The 20096-nt window shown below is 33.2% G+C and overlaps 2 protein-coding genes across 2 annotated transcripts; one reads left to right on the top strand and one right to left on the bottom strand.

Annotated features, from left to right (window-relative positions):
- Positions 1-382: 382 nt before the first annotated feature.
- LOC146906253 (uncharacterized) lies at positions 383-1528 on the bottom strand. The gene has a single exon (XM_085728777.1). It carries the CDS (start codon positions 1526-1528, stop codon positions 383-385), a length of 1146 nt encoding a protein of 381 aa, XP_085584903.1.
- Positions 1529-4932: 3404 nt separating this feature from the next.
- On the top strand, positions 4933-6241 carry LOC146906254 (uncharacterized). The gene is made up of 2 exons (XM_085724233.1): positions 4933-5067; positions 5184-6241. Exon 2 carries the CDS (start codon positions 5199-5201, stop codon positions 5886-5888), a length of 690 nt encoding a protein of 229 aa, XP_085580359.1. The 5' UTR covers positions 4933-5067; positions 5184-5198; the 3' UTR covers positions 5889-6241.
- Positions 6242-20096: the final 13855 nt, after the last annotated feature.

Genomic DNA, 20096 nt, shown 5'->3' on the forward strand with positions numbered 1-20096 from the left:
TTTGGTGCCTCTGTCACTACGATAGCGCTTGATTCTATTATTGAATTGATTTTCAATTTCTTTTACAAAAATTTAAACATATCAAGCGCATCACTTTTGTTTTTCATTAAATACACAAAAGTGTAATCAGAGCAATCATAAATAAAAGTTATAAAGTATCTTTGCCCGTTTTTAGTCAGATTACCATCAAGTTCACATATATTAGAATGTACTAATTCAAATGGTTCGGTTTCTCTTATTACAAATTTATGAAATCCTTTTGTTAGTTTTGCTTGACTACAAAACTGACATTTTTCAAATTCATTCAAAGAAAAACTAACATTCATTCAAAGATAACTTAGGAATTAAACCGATATTGCTCATATTAGAAATGATTCGTTTATTAACGTGACAGAGTCGTGCATGCCAAATAAGAACCAACCATCAGATTCACACACCATGTTGATCCACCAATCATCAGATCCACCCACCATGTTGACTTCAGTGTCATTGCAGTATACGGCTGCTCCTCATTTGTTGTAAAGTGAGTCTGAGCTTGAGCCGGTCTATTGGATGGGTTTCTACACTTTCGTGTCATATGACCTGGTTGTCCGCAATTGTAGCAATTAACCGGTTGAGAAGGGTCATTCTTTGATGGTTGAGCTCTTGGGACCTTTGGTGGGTTCCCATTCTTATTCCGATTGGAATTCTTATTTGCAGGGCGGTTCTGATTCTTAAATTGTTTGCCAGTAGGCTTCAGAACAGCACCCACAGATTTCTTTCTAGTGTTGTTGTTCGAGACAGCAAACACCTCTTCATTCAGTTTTTGTTTTCTTGCCTTTTCTTCAATACGAACTCGAGTAAACAGACTTTCAAGAGACAACTCCTTAGTCTTATGCCTAAGGGCATTCTTGAAGTCCTTCCAAGCAGGAGGCAGTTTATCAATTATCACAGCAATCTGAAACTGCTCAGGTAATTGAATCCCTTCAACAAAAATCTCATGAGCTATATTCTGAAGCTCCTGAGATTGTATTTCGACAGATTTCTCGTCGTTCATCTTATAGTTTAGGTACCGGCTCACAGCAAATTTCTTTGATCCAGCCTCTTCAGTGTTATACTTATTCTGAAGAGAATCCCAAACATCCTTAGCTGTCTTATGAATAAGATGCAGATCATATAGATGATCCGCAAGACAGTTCAAAATATAATTCTTGCACATGCAATCATCATCTTGCCAGAGGAGTATATCCTTTTCAGTCTGTTTCACCTTTTCAGCATGTTCGGCCGTAAGCCTTTCCAACTCAGCATTTGTCGCAGATACAGAAGCATCTGTAGCCACTGCTGTCTTACCGTTACTAGTCGTTTCCATAGGAACCGACATTGATGGTATCACAGGTACGTCATTCTTCAAGACGTGGGCAACCTTTTTAGTATTTAGAAAAAACATCATCTTTGTTTGCCAACGCTTGAAGTTACTACCGTGAAACTTAAACGGTTTGTTGAAATCGATAGCTGTTCCAGATACAGTAATTTCGTTGTTGGTATTCATGGTTTCCGAAACGTCTTAAAATTGTTGTTTTTTCGATTTAAAAATTATACCGAACGAAATTACTGGGTGAGTCACGACCAGGTCGCTTTCTTTAAGACGTTTCGCGGCACTACCCTAGTTTGTGCAAGGTAGACTAACAACCACGCCGTCTCCAGGATAAAACAGCCCAGATCACTGTTACGAGTATATACTGCACAGCATATAGTCGCTCGAGAATTACACCTCAAAGTATGGTTCAATCGTTTGATCGAAGCCACTCGATACGGTACGTAACCGCTCTATTCGAAACCGATGGGACAGAAAGGAGTAGAAGAAGAAGAACGATTTAAAATCGAAGGGAGAAGAGAGAAAATCGCACAGGAAGCATCAACTGTGAGATTTTGGTGTGAAGAATGAGTGGGGGGAGCTCTCCTTTTATAGGCAGAGTTCGCGAGAATTACTTGGGGATTAAGTTTGCTTAATCCTTAAGCAAACGCGTTTTACACGTGACTTGGGGATTAAGTTTGCTTAATCCTTAAGCAAAGCAAACGCGTTTTCTTAATTGGAAATATCCGGAAGTTTCTGGATACTGGTTTTGATCGGGTCGAAATGTAACACATCAAATTGTTACGCGAACGCTTTCGTATAATGAAAAATTAATTAATTAATTTAACATTTTCAAGTGACAAAAAAAATATATATCAATTTTCCAACCCACGACCCAAGCCCGGCCGGTCGGACGGCGGCGTCGCGCGTGTGATATATGTATTTTGTAAGCGTTCACCCGTTCACAAAAATGGGTACCCCAAGGGCACACCCTTGGAGGTCACCCCACCCTTATATAAACACTTACTAGTTGGGGTGACTCTCCAATGTGGGACATTTTTAAGTCACATACCCACACACTAGTTTCTCATAGTGTTTTCTTTCTTTCCAATTTTTTCACTAGACTTTAACTAGTGTTCCAACACATATTATAAGTAAGCAGCATCGGATGAGGATGTCTTTTATACCCACTCTGATGTATCACCTATCTTTTGGCCTATAAACAAAACTCATATATTAGAATCCAATTTGATAGAACGGCTAAGTAAGAAAAAATATAACCTAATAGAAGAGGAAGTCAAGATTCAATTGAGAGAAAGATAAAATGTTTCAAAAAGATAAAGTGAGAGTAGAGATTTGTAAAACTTAATAAATTGATAGATATAACTAGAAGAACAATGAGAGAGGGAGTACCTAAAATTGAAGCAACACGTTCAATTCCACACTTCTACTCTAATCCTCACACCCTGATACTTCCAATTTCACCGAATTTTGATTGAAATTTCACCTAGATTTCTAGAGAAAGTTAGAGCTACGTGCACAACAGAATGAGTCTTCCGGACGTACAATCTGTCTGATGAAACCTTCTCAACGGCAAGCAAGACCCATCACAGGTTGTGGCTTACTGTGTAATTCAAAACAACATTGTCTGCTCCACTTTTGAGAGACTCGTCAACAATCTTAAAGAAAATAAAAACACGTCAGAGCTAAGTGTGAGAGAGATAGAGGGAGGGAGGGAGGGAGAGAGAGTTGAAGAAGAAAGTTGGAAGATAAGACATTAACATCAGTTGTTTTTTCCCATGGAAAATGAATAAGATTTATGGGAAAATGAGTAAGTTAACTTCTTCACCTTGAAAATGAACAAATGTTAACTGAATATGGCTACCAAACTACCTTGTGTTGAGTTATGTCATTTGCGGGGTTTTGAGGTAGATGAGAAGGTGTTTACATGCGAAAATGATCATGTCATTAAATGCACTTAAGGTTTTAGGATAATGAACTACAATTAATGATCATTGAGATTCAAGTTCAAAGAGAGGATTAGGAGGGAAATCGCTAGGGTTTTGGCATAACCCAATAAACTTACAAAATAAGGGATATGATTGAATTCAATTATTTCATTTTCTTGAATGACCACTGATATTGACGTGTTAGTGTCAGTTTTAATGTAATACAAGGAGATCTTGTAACTCTCGTTTTGTTATTTAACCCTTGTGCTATTTCAGTTCCTTATAATAAAAACAACGTAAAATGCCACTTGTCGTCCCTTAACTTAATTTCAAGTATTAATATCGTTCTTTATCTATTTTTTTATATCATTTTCGTCCTTTCAATCAATATACATATGAATTTTTAAGATTCAAATACACAGTCTTATTTTTATATCAACTCCTAATCTTCAAATATAGGGTTCTTCACAATGCTTTTATATGAATTTTAAGTTTGATGATAGTTGAAAATCCATATGCAAATTGATCAAAAAGATGTGAAAAAACGTAATAGACAAAATCGTTATCTAAAATTAAATTTAAGAACGGCTAATATATTTTTGCCAAAAAATAATAATCCAATACTACATTGAAAAGTAATAATAATAATAATATTTATTTTAAAAATATTTTTCCACCAAATGTGAAATTGATAATAAGACGACAAATAAATTATGTTGTACTAAAATAAAATAAATAAGTAACAAATGGATGAAAGACCAGTCAGAGTCATTTACAATGGCCTGTTTAATGTTGCTTTCAACAGAAAATTCCATTCCAATGGTTTGTTTAATGGCTGTTGAAAACTGACCTGGATGATAGAGAAGATGAATCGGTTCAACACAATTGAAAGCAGACTAGATGCCACGCGGCGCAATTCCATTCGACTGATTCTGGCGCGTGTACTACACTCGCCGACAGCGCGCGTGAATAGCAGTGGACGGAGAGAGAAGAAGAAAATCTAGAATGAAGGGGGACGCGTGTTGGCAAGTTATTGGTTGCCCGGTTTTTAATTTTTTTAAAAATTAAACCTCAATTATTTTGTTGTAAAATAATTTAAAATATATATATATATATATATATATATATATATATATATATCAAAATTCATGATTTTTTTTCCTCTATCAATAGAGACTTGGTTCATTTGATTTGGACACAGAAAAAAAAATTCAAGTTTTTCACTATCTTCTTATTATATCTTTCTATTAGCAAACTAAGTGAAGTTTTAATCTTCTTTTTAGTGAAATGGATCCCAATAATAACCATTTCAACACCCAAAATTATTCTAATTACCCATTTAACTACGAAAATCCCAACAATTATCCAAATCCAAATCAATTTTTCAACCAAAGTCCTCAAAACATACCTCAAAACACACCTAATTTTATGTAATTATAGAAACAAAAATATAAAATTAAATAAGAATAAGAAATAAAGGGTGGTGGGGTAGAGTGTTGATGAAAAAACCATTGGAGAGAAAAAAATTGAATGAGTGTTGAATTAAGAGAGAGAAGATGATGTGGAGTGTTAAAAATTGAAAAAGTGGGTGTTGAAGGGTGTTGAAAGGGGTTAACCATTGTACATGGTCTAAGGGTATCGAATCTATTGTGACATTTGTAGATTTTCACATTTCATTTTCTCTTTGTTTCCCAACTATTTTACATACTCTCTCATAAAAAAAAGCTTAGATCTCTATCTCCAGCAAGAACCAAGAAGAAAATCCTTCCTGCCTTCCAACTCCAAGTAAGCATTTATGATTTACCTAGAGCTCCTTATCTTAACTTAATGTCTGCATTCACATTACAAATTTTTGTGTGTGTCTATATATATTCTTGATAGTATAAAATTAATTTTTGCAGATCTCATTGGTGATAATGGCAGCTTTGTCTCTTATTGATCCGGAGACCAAAACTGAAGAGGAATATAGCATCGTTCACTTCCAGTATAAGACCAACGACCGTAGCATAAAAAAAATACCTATCGGTAACTTTTATAAGCAAACACTACTTTCTCCATTCAGCTTCAGAAAAGATTATAAAATTATAACAGTGGAGAAAAATCTTTCTTTGAAAAACGAAAGCAAAGACATATATTTGTTATCTAGAGATGACATTAGAAGTTATCATAGCAAATATAAGTTTTTACATATTGGATTGGTACAATTTTCCATGATGGATCATGATCATCATGATTATTATAGACCAGCTTCATCTTCTGTCTCAGTTAGATTGAGAGACTCAAAGTACCAAAGTCTTCAAGACTCTATCTTGGTAAGTTTTGAATCGCAAATGGTTAAGGGGGCAGTAAAGTTTAATTGGTTTCCAAATTTTTCAACCTCTTTGTCTGATCTAGCAAATTACAATGGTTTGGTGGTTACTATAGAACCCCCAAAAACTCAAAGAGAAGTGTGCATTAATAATAAATTACGTGTTTTCAAATTCAAAGTTAGGTATAGGATGTGTTACAAATTAATGAAGACTTCTCTTAAACCGGATTATCTCTTTAAAAATCCTATGGTAGAGGTGAACACTGAGATCACAAACTTTGTTGTTCCTCAAATCTAATTATCAGAGCTATAGGTGTAAAATGAATGGCTTCCATCAGTTACCGTTGCTGAAAGCTTCTACTCATTGCTGATCAAAGCCACAAGCCAAATGCTTCATTCTCTTTCTTAGATCTTCTGGTTGTTGGGTCTTTTTTAATTTTTTAGTTCTTCAGATATTATGTCTTTTTTGTTTTTGTTTTTGTGGTGTATGTTTTGTATTATGTCCAGTAATTATGGCTTTGGAATTGATAAATTCTGGTGTTTTGTATTATGTCCAGTAATTATGGCTTTGGAATTGATAAATTCTGGTTTGTAATTGATCTTGTAATGTACTAATGCTCTCTAGTGTTATGTTGATGTACTACTTTCGTATGCTTTGTGTTGGCTTGACTCATCGTGTTAATCATGTTAATTCGTGCTTGTAAACTCACTGGTTTTCAATACTAAACGTTTGTATAGAGCATTACTTTTCTTTTTAACCCTTGGTTCTTTTCTCCATGAAAAATGGATGTGGTAATTTGAAGTTTATCCGAAAATAAGTAAAATTTGATCAAGAATTATTCTACTAAAAATCAAACTTAGATTTTTCCGAATAATTCATTCTTGTTCGGGCTCATTCTTGTAACATATAGTTTATGATAATATTATAATGGCTTTAATATGTGTTTCGTCCCTGCAATTAGGGATTATTTAAAAATTGGTCCTTGTAATCGTTAATCCTGGCAAATTACCCTTGCAAAGTTTAATCATTTAAAATTCGTCACTCATCCCAGTTAATCACTGCCACGTCACTGATTAACATCTGATTTCACAAACAAACATGAAAGGACGAAAATGTCATTGATTTCATCTTCTTTCTCCCTCTTCTTTCTCGTGTTCTTTGCCTTGTTCGATATTGTTATTGTTATTGTCATGATCACCAGCAAACATCATCCACACCATGCCCTTCGATATTGTTATTGTTATTGTCATCATCACTAGCAAACATCATCCACACCATGCCCTTTTCACTTTATCTTCAACCTCCCTCTTTTCACCACCACCAAATTCAATAACACGATTTTTAGCTTCAACAGAATCAGGTTCAAAATCAAAAACCTTTAGAAACACATTCCTGGTTTCTTCTCTCATTCCCTTCCATTCATAACACTTTCAATGAATCAAAATTAAGACAAAACTTTCAATGAATCAATGAACTGCAATTGACTATAACATCAACAATATCCTCTACAAAACAGATAGGCTTATTAGATTGTTTGATCCCTTATTTAATTTCATGTTTTCATTTTGGTCCCACAATTAATAAAACGTACGTTTTAGTCCCTCATATTTTCCTCTGTTTGCCAAATAAATCCCGACCGTTAACTTAACTCTAAATATCCATGGTGGACCAACCTTAAAAGTGGTCCATCGTAGACCTTATTGATTTTGTTAATTTTAACCATTCGATCTATTTATCTTAAAAGGAACCGTTAGATTTTCACATGTGAATGGACTGTTTTGCCCTTAATGAGACCAAACACGTGGGTAATTACCAATTTCCCCCTTTTCTTCTTCATATCCAAAACTGAACTTCCATCTTCTTCTTCTTCTTTGCAATCCAGAACCCAGAAATTAGGGTTCCTCTTCCTCCATTCATCCTCTCCTTCAAGTTCCCTCTTCTCTCCATCTCCAAAATCGAATCCACTTCTTCATCATTTTTAATGGTGGTGTTTTTTCAAAATCAAACTCGAATCCTCTTCTGCAAAATCAAAATCGAAATTGAATCCCTCTTCTTTTTTTCAAGTTCCTTCTTCATCATTTTTAATCGAATCCTCTATGAAAGAGAGAAAATACGGTGGAAGGGGAAAACCAAAGGAGGAATGACGCTGTGTTGGTGTTTTCTTGAGGTTACCGGAAAGCTTTAACAATCCAAGCTTATGCATTCTCTTAGCGTTCTCTTTCATCCTTTGTTCCCTAATCTGTTTGTAATGTGATGATGAACCCGAAACGACAACACCTTCGTCACCGTCAGTTTTCGCCGTTTTGGTTTCGGTGGTGGCTGCGCTGCCATCTTCACCGTCAGAAGAAGCTGATTCTTCTTCGGTTCTCCTTCGACGACGAGTTCCCATTCTCACACACTCTCTGTTGTTTTCTTCTGTCTTTCTTCTGTCACTTTTTTTAGTGAGTTTCTGAATTGGTTTTCTTTATTTAAGATTGAACAGTTGTTTATGGGTTGATGGTGGTGGAAGAACAGTTGTTTAAAATTGAATGATTATGAGCCCCATAATACATGTTCTAATTGGTTTAAGCAAGGCATTACTGATTACTATCAACTCTCAAACTGAGTATGTCATGTCATATTCCATTACTGAATCAAGTTCATAATTATTGTCTTGATAGTGGTCAATTATTGTTGATAGATTCTATTCCATTCCACTTCAACTAAGTATCCATTTTGCATCCATGTTTGGCTTGAAGCACCAAGATCATTCATCTGTAATGTTTGTTGTTATTACTTTATCTATACAGTTTCTTTTTCTTTAACTTCATGAATTGTGATGTTTGGGGGCCGATATGTCAATGTCCAATAATTGGCTTCAAATGATTTTCAACTAAGAGGACTTTACATCAATTTTCATGTTAATAGTTAATTACTATTGATGGTTGGTTCTTATTCCCCTCGTCAACTAAGAGGATCTTTTTTAATTTTGTTTTCTAATGATTTGTTGGATTTTTTGGGTTGAGTTTGAAGATTGATGAGCTTGTATGAAGAAGATGATGAAGATGAGAGGGATGAAGATGAAGAAATGGGAAAAAAGTTAAGTGTTGTTGACTCACGGGAAGATACAATAGACATACATGATCTAACGATTATCTATTAATAAAAAAGATCAAACGGTTTAAATTAAAAATATTAATAGGATCTATGGTGGATCACTCTTAAGGTTGGTCCACCATAGACATCATTTGGGTTAAAGTTAACCGTCGGGATTTATTTGGCAAACAGATGAAAATATGAGGGACCAGAACGTACGTTTTATTAAATGTGGGACCAAAATGAAAACTTTAAATTATTTGAAGGACCATTGGATCAAATAAGCCAGATCAAAGAAATTAAAATTAAAAAACATGAAAAAAAATCGAATTGAACCACGCTGAATGACGAAAACGGTTGGCGAATTCGGAGAGGACGAAGAGAGCGCAATTAGCGGAAGAATGATTTGAAGGAGAATACGAAAAAGTGGATTTGAGAAGATGAATGTGGATTTGAGAAGATGAATGCGAATTTGAGAAGATGAATGGTGATTGTGGAGTTTTTTTTTTAATCAGGTGATTGTGGAGTTTTCCCATTCCCTTTTTAGTTGAATTTCTTCATTCATAATTTGCACGTTATCTTCTTGTTGTTTTTGTTGATGTTGGATTTGAGTTAACATGGATCGATTTCAGCACGTTATCCACGACATGTTCCGGTGCTGTGTTTCCGGCGTAGCTGCGCTTCTTCCTGTTCTTGTTGAATCGGAAGGTTCTGTTTCTGAAGGAAAATGAACCAGTTTGTGAATACATAAAATTGGTTTGTTTATGAATGCAGGAACAAAAATCTAGAAAATTGAAGATGAAAATGGTTGTTGAAGTGGACGATATGCAGCAGAGAAAAAACCTCCTTCCACTGTTCGTGTTTGTGTTGCTGGGAGTTGCAGTTGAATCTGCAAGGAAACTAAGAGGGAAAAGGAAGAAGATGAAGCCAGAGGTATTTTGGTCTTTTTGGAAGTTACATCAGCTAATCAGTGATGTGGCACTGATTAACTGGGCTGATGGACCAATTTTTAAGTGATTAATTTTTTGGGAGGGCAAATTGTCAGGATTAACGAATACAAGGACCATTTTTTAAATGATCCCAAATTGCAGGGATGAAACACGTATTAAAACCAATTATAATTTAATTGTGTGCTTATTAAAACATTTTCTTTCAAATATCCCATTCATTCATAATAATTTATAAACAAAACCAAAGTTTTTTTTGTTAAGATTCATGATATTAAAGAAAAGAGCGAACCTTAAAAGAATTGTAATGAGTTACAATGGAAAAATATACAAATGTGTTATGAATATTATAAGTGGATGTCCATATAGCAAATAGGTTAATGAACCATACTACTAGACTATTGGGCTTAGTCCATAAACTACTCTATTTCCCTGTAACTAGAGTTTCATTTGTAACATTATTAGATCACCAATGAATAAGATACTTCTCCATATTCTCTCTTCTTCTCCTTCTCTCTATTACTATCTCTATTTATTTATTTTCATAACACGTTATCAGCACGCTTTAATCCCTGAAAAGGTATTAATATAATATATTTCACTAATTCATAGTATTTTCCTTGGATATACCGGAGTTGTGTATATATGTGATTGCATAGGAATAGGATCACTAAAAATTAGCTATTTGGTTTTCTTTTGGTATTCGACAAGTATAATCATGATATCTATGTGCTACTGTTATAATTCCATCAAATGAACTCAATACCTTATAGATACGCACAATTGTTGTTATACAAATTATAGTGTTTATTTATTTTAATTCAACATTCATGCATCCTTGAAGGACTGCTTAAAAAAAAAAAGAAATTCTAATGAATTCTTGAAGAATTCAATACTAATGCATTCCAGAAGGATTGCACATATAAAATTTAACTCTAATGAATTCTTGAAGAATTTAATACTAATGCATTCTTGAAGGATTGCACATATAAAATTTTCTTAATGAATTCCGGAAGAATTCAACAGTAGTACTAATGTATCCATGAAGGATTGCACATACAAAATTTTCTTAATGAATTCCTGAAGAATTTAGTACTAGTGCATCCCTCAAGGATTACTTAAAAATCAATTTTTTTAATGAATTCAACAGTGATACATCTCTGAAGGATTGCACAAATGATTTATCAAACTTAGTATACAGTTCTTGCAGAACTCAAATATTTAATAAATATACATCCATGGAGGATTGCTTAAAAAAAAAAAATGAAACTCAATTTTCAATATTAATGAATCCCTAAAGAATTGCACAAATAAATTTTGCTAATGAATTCCCGAAGAATTCAACGGTATTGTATCCATGAACGGTTACTTAAAAACTAGATTTTTCCCAAATAAATTCCTGGTGAATTCAACGGTGATGCATCCCGGCAGGATTGCCTAAATTCCAAAATTTATTCTCAATAAATTCATCCAAGAATTCAATATTGATACATCCCTAAACATTTGCAAAAAGATTTGATTTTATTATTTAGTGTTGTTGTATAGTTCCTGACAAATTCAATAGTATTGCATCTTGAATGATCACACAAATAGTGGATTAGATCTCTTGTATAATTACAAGAACGTGAAGAATAAAATTCAATATTTATTCTCTGAATCCCGGAAGAATTCAATATCTATGCATTTGTCAAATTTAATTCGAAATTTTTAGCAACTTGCAAGATGTTCGACATAAATTTAAGCTTGGAAATTGGGAATTCAATTTTGGTGAGAATTGTTTTACTCTGTGTAGATATTATTTTGATCTTTGAGAAAAATATATTTTTGAATTTATTGAAATTATGGTTAAATTCTAGTCTCTGTTGAATTAGAAATATAGAGAGGTAACAACCAAAAAAAAAAATAAAAATAAAAAAGAAATATTGAGAGGTTATTTGTTTTGAAAGTTACAGAACCGATATCAATCTGTTTATTGTTGATTTGGTAAAGATTCCTTTTTTTGAAGGATGGTAAAGATTCCTTTTGAAAACACTTTCAAATCCAATAATACGATATCTCAATATTAATAGGCAAACTTATTGGAATTATTGTTTTAGTTTTGAATAGTTTAAAATATTTTAATGAAAGTTACATGATAATAGCCAAACTTATGGGAATAACTGTTTTAGTTTTAAACCAATTAAGTTGTTGAAGAACTACAAATTTAATAGTAAAGCATCATTTTAAGATTGTTCAAAGAATGAAATTTTCTTAATCATAGTTTATGAAGATATGGTTTATGAAATTTTCTTTAAGATTTGGTTTTAGGTTCTTGAAGAACTACACCTATACATCTATGAATATTTGTTTTTGAGTTGAACATGATCACAATTTACAAGATCTATTTGTTAACCTGAAGAAAAAAATATCATGAAGGTTAGATGTTGCATTCCTGAAGAACTACACATTTAGATCATGATAGAAATTTATAAGATCCATTTGATCTTAGCATTGATATGAAAAAGAAAAAATAAAATAAAAGACAATATGTTAATTACCACTCAAATATGCTCATGAAGTAGCAAAATTGAGAAAACATCTTCAAAAATATTTTTGAAATATGAGTTAAATTTATAAATGAGAAAAGAGTGGTTATTGATTAAAATAGTGAAAGGTCACATCATAAATTGAACGTCATTCCCATAAGTGAATGATTCATCTTATTTGTTTTGTATAAACAACACCGTGATTATGATAGTTGATTTAATATATATTACTATTGATATATGGTGGTGGAACAATTGGTTTTTCACTCTCTACCTTGGGTTACTCACTTTGTGGATCATTACTCTCCTTTTCTACCTCACTTGTCTTGGTTTTCCCTATGGGGTCCTCTAGTTGCCTACAATTTCTAAGTGTAATAGCATTCATTTGGCCTTTGGGATTGGTTTCAGGCTGACCTGGACGACTCCATAGGTTTGTGAGGAAGAGGCTACTTGTTGGGCTACTTGAGAGATTTGAGCCTCTAACATTTTGTTGTGAGTAGCAATGGAGTCCACTTTTGATGTAAGCTTGACAAGAGAGTCATTAAAAAATCTAGTTTGATTTTTAAGTTCTTGGAGTTGCTTGGATTGACCCATTACAAAATTTTCTAGCAAAAGTTCCAAGCTGGATTTTTGAGGGACTCTTTGGTTGGTTGCAAAACCGGGTGGTGTTGTTTGTTGTCCAAAAGGATTTTGAGGAGTTTTATTATAAAAATTTTGATTGTTCCTAAACCCCTGATTATATTGAGCATAGTTTACTTGCTTAGGACTTCCAACAACACTACCTAGTCGGCATTCAACACCAGTATGACCAAACATTCCATAAACTTTACAAGGTGGTAAAACAGGGGCAGGTGTGACAACACTAAAAGTTAACTTATCAAATTTTTGAAAAAGTGTGTCCACCTTATCATTCAAGTGATCAAGGGAAGAAGTCCATTGATAGTGGTTTTGAGCCATGTCATAAAGAAAAAGAACTGATACGTACTAATCAACAACAAAACCGACAAAATTACAAACAAAAAAACTGATATGTTCTAGAAGTCTCATCAAATACCAGTTGGGCAAATAATCTTATGAGCAAGAACTTGCATAAGTCTTCAGCCCATTGATCTCAGACAACTAAACACATGATTACTCAGCAAAACCACATTAACAAACTGTAACAGGCCCACTGAAATCGGCTTTCTGTGGTTGTGTTAGGCCAAACCATAATTTTTAAGATTGTATCAAAGTCCTCCAAGATCCGTTGAGCCCCCGGTTATCAGGTTTCCTCAATCGAGCCACCCACAATTTATATCCATGCACCAAGCCCAATTGTGCTGTGTTTGAATGGGTATTGATAAAAAGTCCCACATCGTTTGAGAGAGTGGGATTGTGGTAGGCTCAATCACAAGAGAGATTACCCCCCGCCCTCCAAGTTGGACCAAACATCTTATTTGAGAATGTCTATATATGATCCTCCCATATCTCTCTTCGGTGTCTATATATGAGTTATACTTAATAATCTTACATCTTACACCGACCCTCTGCCCGATGCTCTTTTGTTTTTTAGGCGTTTGTTGGAGTTTTGTTTTTGGTGAGTGTTGGAAAAAAATTGGTTTGTACAATTCTTCTAAAGTTTTGATGATAACAAAGTATTGGAGAACAATTGGCTATGCTAATATATATTCATGTGTGCATGACCATAGATTAAAATTTAACAAGGTTTGAACATGTATAAGAGCATCAGAAACACATGTGAAGCTAAAAGACTTTGGTAGAAGATATGAAGAAAGGTCAACCATAATTCAACACCTTGAATCAGAAGAAAAGATGTCACTCAAAAGCTGAAGATTTGCATCAGACTCTGAAGAACAAAAGACTCAGAGGGACCCAGAAGCCAAGTCAGTGTCTTCTTCTGTAGCTGTTTCTATCAAGACTCTGATAATACAATTTGTCTTCTTTTGACTACATGTAGAAACAAACAAAGGACTTCAAGGACAAAGAGAATGAACAGATAATTCCAGTTTCAGCAAAAGAATTTTAAATGTCTAATCAACTACATTATCAATGTTCTATCACTCAGGAGACTGTAACGTCCACTTTGATATTTAATTATTTTTATTAAGTTAGAGTCTATTTATGTGATTTGTTTCAAATATGTGAGGAGTTGGTATTTTATTAAGTGGCTTTATTCTATTATTTATTAGAATATGAGAATTATTAGAGTAAGTAGATTTGGGGGTTAGAATAGAAAGAAGAAAGAGTTATTGGGCCTAAACAGATTTAGAAAGAGTATTTAGTATTATAAATAAGGAAGCTTAGGTTAGAAAGAGTTTTTACATTAAACCGCTTTTTGGAAAAGAGGAGAACAAAGAGAGAAGAGAAGAGAAGACAAAGAGAAGAGAGAAGAGGTTGCATCGATTGTTAAGGTAAGGGTGAGACTAGCATTCAATACTATTATGTGTATGATTATAATGATTAGATTTAACGAGTTGTAGGAAGAGTTTGTGAGGATTGAGGAATTAGGGTTTTAAGTGAAGAATTGAGGATTAATCGATGAAAAGTTGTTAGATTGATGTAGAAACTGTGTACAGACCTTAGATAATCCATAGGATGATTATTGGATGTAGTTTTGAGGTTAGAACCATGGAATTGGATGAGATGTCGGCGAGTTTAAGAATTAGGGTTTAAGAATTGTAATAGGTTGTTAATAGATTTGAGAACCCTTTGAATTTGCATACAGTAGGTTGATGAATAATTAGTGTTCTAATGATAGGGTAATCATAGGGTAATGATTAGGGTCAGGTTTGGAGAGTATTGGATCGAAAACGGAGTCGAAAAGATTTCCCCAAGGCGAAATCGCATGTTTTCTTTCCTTTAGGACATGAATTCTTTTTAGGATATTTTTTATTTCTCCTAAAATATTTTTGTTTATTGAATTTTTTAGGAAATTTCTTTTTTCTTTTATATTCAGAACGATCTATTTTCCTAAAAACTTTTTTCTTTTTCTTTCTTCTAAGTTTATTACAACCGTAGTTTCCTACTTTGTTTTGAATTCTATCACATCAAACGTTTATTTTTGCTTCTCTTTTAGCAGTTTTTTCCATGCATTTTTCGGATATCCATTTCCTTAATGCAGTTATCCTTGTTCCTAGAGTATCGTCTAATCCTACGATTACTTCTAGGTGTTCTTGGATTACTTTTTCCATTATTGTTCCTACGGATGATGGAAGTTTATTGTAGAATAATCCTAAAAGATTATATTGTAATCTCTTTTGTGGAGATATTGCATAATAATATTTGCTAAACTCACATATAAATGGTTCAACATAACACATATCACAGATTCTTAAATTAAAGATTCTATGAATGTTTGTATTTTCTAGGTCTGATTCTGCTTCTGGCGCATCAAAACCTACAAATTCTTTTTTCAAGATTGAATAAACATGATTTATAACTTCTTCAGTTGTTGATGGAAGTTCTGAGTCTGATTTTTCAGACATGAAACTCCAAGCATTTCCTATGGTTTTTGTTTTTAAATAGTTGAAAATACTTTTTGGACTTAGTTTCCCAAGTGTAGGGTCTAATTGGATTGTTACCATGTGATCATGATACCAACTTCTTAGTTCTTTTTTAGTATCCTCACTGCAATCAATGTTTAAAACATTATCTTCTTTGTGACGATTTATAGTAGGTATATATTTAGATGGTATTTGTTTAAATTTTCTATCATCCATTTTGTTTTGAATAATTTGTTGGTCGATAAATTCTTCTTCACCATCTCGACGTCCTCTTTTACGTCCTTGTTCTGATGATTCTGGTTGTTCATTAATTTTTACAAGTCCTACTTGTGGTTCTTCTTCCATACTGAAAGAACTTTCTGATCCAAAGTCGTAGACGAATTTGTTTTCTTCATCAGATTCTTCAGTTATTTGATTTTTTCTATTAATGTCTAAAGAAGCCATTAATGTTTGTAATTCATTTAGCTGGTTTGCTATTTCTTCTTTTGTTTCGTCCATTTTTAGGGCAATGGCGCGAAAAAGTTAATTTCTTTTTCTGATTTTTCAAGATTTTCTGAAATTTCTACCATATCTCCCCCTTCTTTTTTGACAAAAGTTTGTAATTCTTCTAGGGTTAGACATTGATCTCTTATAGGTAAGAGTTTTAATAGATCGATTAAATCATCTATTTTTACACAAAGTTTTTCATCTAACAATTTTTGGTTTTCTTCTAAGTTAGATAATTTCCCATTGAGTTTTTCTTCAAACTCTTTTAGTAGAAATTCTACTATTTTATCTAACTGTTCCTTAAGTACTGTTAGGTTTTCAAAAATATCTTGTATTTTTTCACTTACACCTTTACTAGCCATGTATAAACTTTTGTACTCTAAGGCTTAAAAGATTTGCAAAATTTTCATACTCCCAGTATGTAGAATAATCGTTTTCAATTATTAGAAACCAATATGCTGTTTCTCTTAACCAATTAATTTGGTTTCTCATTCTAATTATATTATTATAATTAGGTTCTAATATGAATGGTTGAGGTATTATTTTTCCAAATGGATTTATAAGACCTTCCATTATCTTGCTAATTTTTTAAGTTTTTCTCTTAAAGAATCAGCTAATTCTATATTTTGTTTAAAAAGAAAATAATCAAAATTTTCTTTTAGATAGTATCTTGCTGTTTTTTCATGCCATTTAATTTGTGCTTTTACCAGTGCGATATCCTGATAATTTGGACATAAAACAAATGGTGGTAAAACCAATTTTCCTTTTGGACTTATATTCCAATATTTTATTTTAGACTTTTTAAGCTGGTTTTTGTAAGAACTGGTTTTAAAAGATTTTGACATGTGTCAACTTTTTACTTGTTGTGTCCAAGAATGACGTGTTGTGTTTGTGTGCAAGGAAGATTTTTCCTTATTTTAAACATTTTCTTTCTTTATAAAAAGTACGAAATGAATGAAAGACTGGTCAGACTCATTTGAAAGCTAGTAAGCAGAGAATCGAATCTATAGCTTGCCTTTCTTACTCCTCAATTATGACATATCTACTTATATTTTCACATTTCATTTTCTCTTTGTTTAATTTCATAACTATACACGTTCTCTGAAAAAGCTTTGGTTCTATTATATCAACTGCAAGAAGAAAAACCTTCCAGCCTTTCAAGTAAGCATTTACAAACAAAGATCCTTATTTAAACTTAATTTTGCTTTCACATGAAAAATTTGTCTATATATTTATACAACTCTTGACAGCATTAACTTATTACAACTCATTTAGCAGATTTCATTGGTGATAATGGCTTCTTTTTCTCTTATTAACCCTAACACCACAAATGATGCAGCGAGTGAGGAGAAATATAGCATTGTTCATTTCCAGTACAACAACAACGACCTTAGTAGCATAAGAAAAATACCAACCGGTAACATTTATAAGCAAACATTGCTTTCTCGATTCAACTTTAGAAAAGGTTATAAAATTATGACAGTGGAAAAAAATCTTTCTCTACCTGAATGCAAAGATATATATTTGCTATCAAGAGACAAAATTAGAACTTACCGAAGCAAGTATCAATATCTTCATATTGGGTTGGTGCAATTTGCTATGGTTGAACCTGTAGAAACCAAAACTTAATTTTAAACCCTAGAGTCAATCATGTTAATCATCAGAAATAACAAATCAATATGCGGAAGCGTACCTGAATTCATATTCGGAGATTGTTGATGTGGTAATGGCCTTCCAGATCAACACACACTCTCACTGAGAGAACCCTTTGTTATTCTCTTGATCTCCTTGTGATGATGGGATGTCAGCAAAGAACGGCGGCTTGGTGTGTGTGACCTGGGGACCATGACCTCTTTATTTATAGCACCCAAACTAGGGTTAACTATTGGTATTTCTATTTTAGCCCATCATAAAAATAGAATTACCCATTAGTCTCTACACATTAAAGGCCCACACCCTATTAGATACTCATAAGCCCACTTTAGCCAAACCTTATTAGATCACTTTAATTGGGCCTAACTTAAATGACAGTCCACAATACATAATTATTCACATATAAGTCCAATGTTGGATTAATGATCCAACAATCTCCCACTTGGACTATATGTGCAAGCTTATAATTATGCATTGCAAAAATTATCCTTATGAGCTCAAATGACTGTCGTTACTGAATGTATCTATAACCAATCTGGTCCATCAATAATGCCAACATAGGATCAAAGCAGTTTTCGTTACAACTATCGTAACTAAACCCATCAATGGTCACATATGCTAACACAAAAGAATGACATGGATCATGATGTGGATATGTAGCATGGAATTTTCATGTTATGTGATCTGAACATGCCTAATTCCAATTGGTCTTCCTTAATCCTTAATGAGATCAAACCTTAACCAAAATCAGAGTGTAAACTACCAAAACTTTATTTCTGCAGAAAATATCCTTAAACCTTACCTAAACTGAAATATGTCTATATCATAAAAGCATTTAAAATAACAAACTCCCACACAAACTGAATATCACTTAATGCCATAACACCCATACAAGCAATATGCTCATGAAACCTTTTGGGTGACAACTTTTTCATAAGCGGATCCGCAACCATGGAGTTTGTCCTGATATGCTCAATAGACAACTATTCACTCAGAAATCTTTCTTTAATAACCAAGAACTTGATCTTTTTGTGTTTGTACTTCGTCAGGTTCCTGTTGTTATTACAAAATAGAACTGTTGATAAATTGTCACAAAATAACTTTAGTGGTCTTTAAATTCCATATTCACTATATGTGCAGCCTCGTGACAAAATGTCTCAGTTAAGTACTATGGTTGGATGTCTCATAAAATAAATCTTTGCATCCAACACAGTCGGAGTCAGTATACATAATGATCTCAAAACTGATCTGACCTCCAACATGTGAGCATGTAGTCTTTTGTTCTCTTTAAGTACCGTATGACCATTTTGGCTGCTTTCTAATGCTCTAAACATGAGTTACTTAAATACCTGTCCAACATCCTTGTAATGTACGCAATATCTAGACGCGTACAGACATGAACATACATTAGACTCCTTACTACTGATGCATAGAGAATCTTCTGCATTTTCTTTTCTTCAAAATCGTTTTAGGGCACTTATTGAGACTAAACTTGTCTCCCTTAGCCATCAGGGGTATCTTTTGGTTTACTATCTTGCATGCCATATCTTTTTAGAACTTTTTTAATATAGCTCTTTTGGGATAATCCAAGAATACCCCGAGAACGATCTCGGTATATCTGAATGCCCAATACCAAAGATACATGACCAAGATCTTTCATCTCAAAATTCTTGCTTGAAATCTCATGGTTTCATGCAACAAGTCTATATTGTTATTAGCAAGCAAAATATCATTAACATATAAAAATATATACTTACTCCCACAGAACTTATGATATATCCAATCATCAACCAAATTCACCTCAAAACCAAACGAGATGATCACTTGATGAAATTTGAAATACCATTGTCGAGATTCATGCTTGAGCCCATACATGGATTTCTTAAGTTTGCTAACCATATCTTTTGAATCTTTTGAAACAAAGTTTTCTAGTTGCACCATAAAGTGTCTCGTCAATGTTGCCATTTAGAAACAAAGTCTTTACATCCATTTGATATAACTCAAGATTAAAATATGCCGCCAATGTCATTTTAGTCCTAAAAGAGTCTTTCAAATAAACTTGAGAGAAAGTCTCTTTAAAATCAATGCCTTTCTTTTGTATAAACCATTTATATGACAAGACAAGCTTTGTATCTCTCCACATCGCCATTGGAATCATTATTGGTCTTAAATATCTATTTGAAACCAATAATTTTCGGACCTTGTGGCAATAGGACAATATCATAAATGTCGTTGTCCTTTATGGATTTAATATAGTAATTATAATTCATGGCATCAATCCACCTTCAAGAATTCTAACTTTCCATGGCTTGACGG

The sequence above is a fragment of the Medicago sativa genome, chromosome 7, assembly GCF_051527215.1.
Source record: "Medicago sativa cultivar Bolivia chromosome 7, Bolivia_mono, whole genome shotgun sequence".
Classification (NCBI taxonomy): Eukaryota; Viridiplantae; Streptophyta; class Magnoliopsida; order Fabales; family Fabaceae; genus Medicago; species Medicago sativa.

Bases quoted from the DNA above. Each gene is read 5' to 3' on its own strand.
- LOC146906253 (XM_085728777.1), bottom strand. From the start codon at position 1,528: ATGAATACCAACAACGAAATTACTGTATCTGGAACAGCTATCGATTTC.
- LOC146906254 (XM_085724233.1), top strand. From the start codon at position 5,199: ATGGCAGCTTTGTCTCTTATTGATCCGGAGACCAAAACTGAAGAGGAA.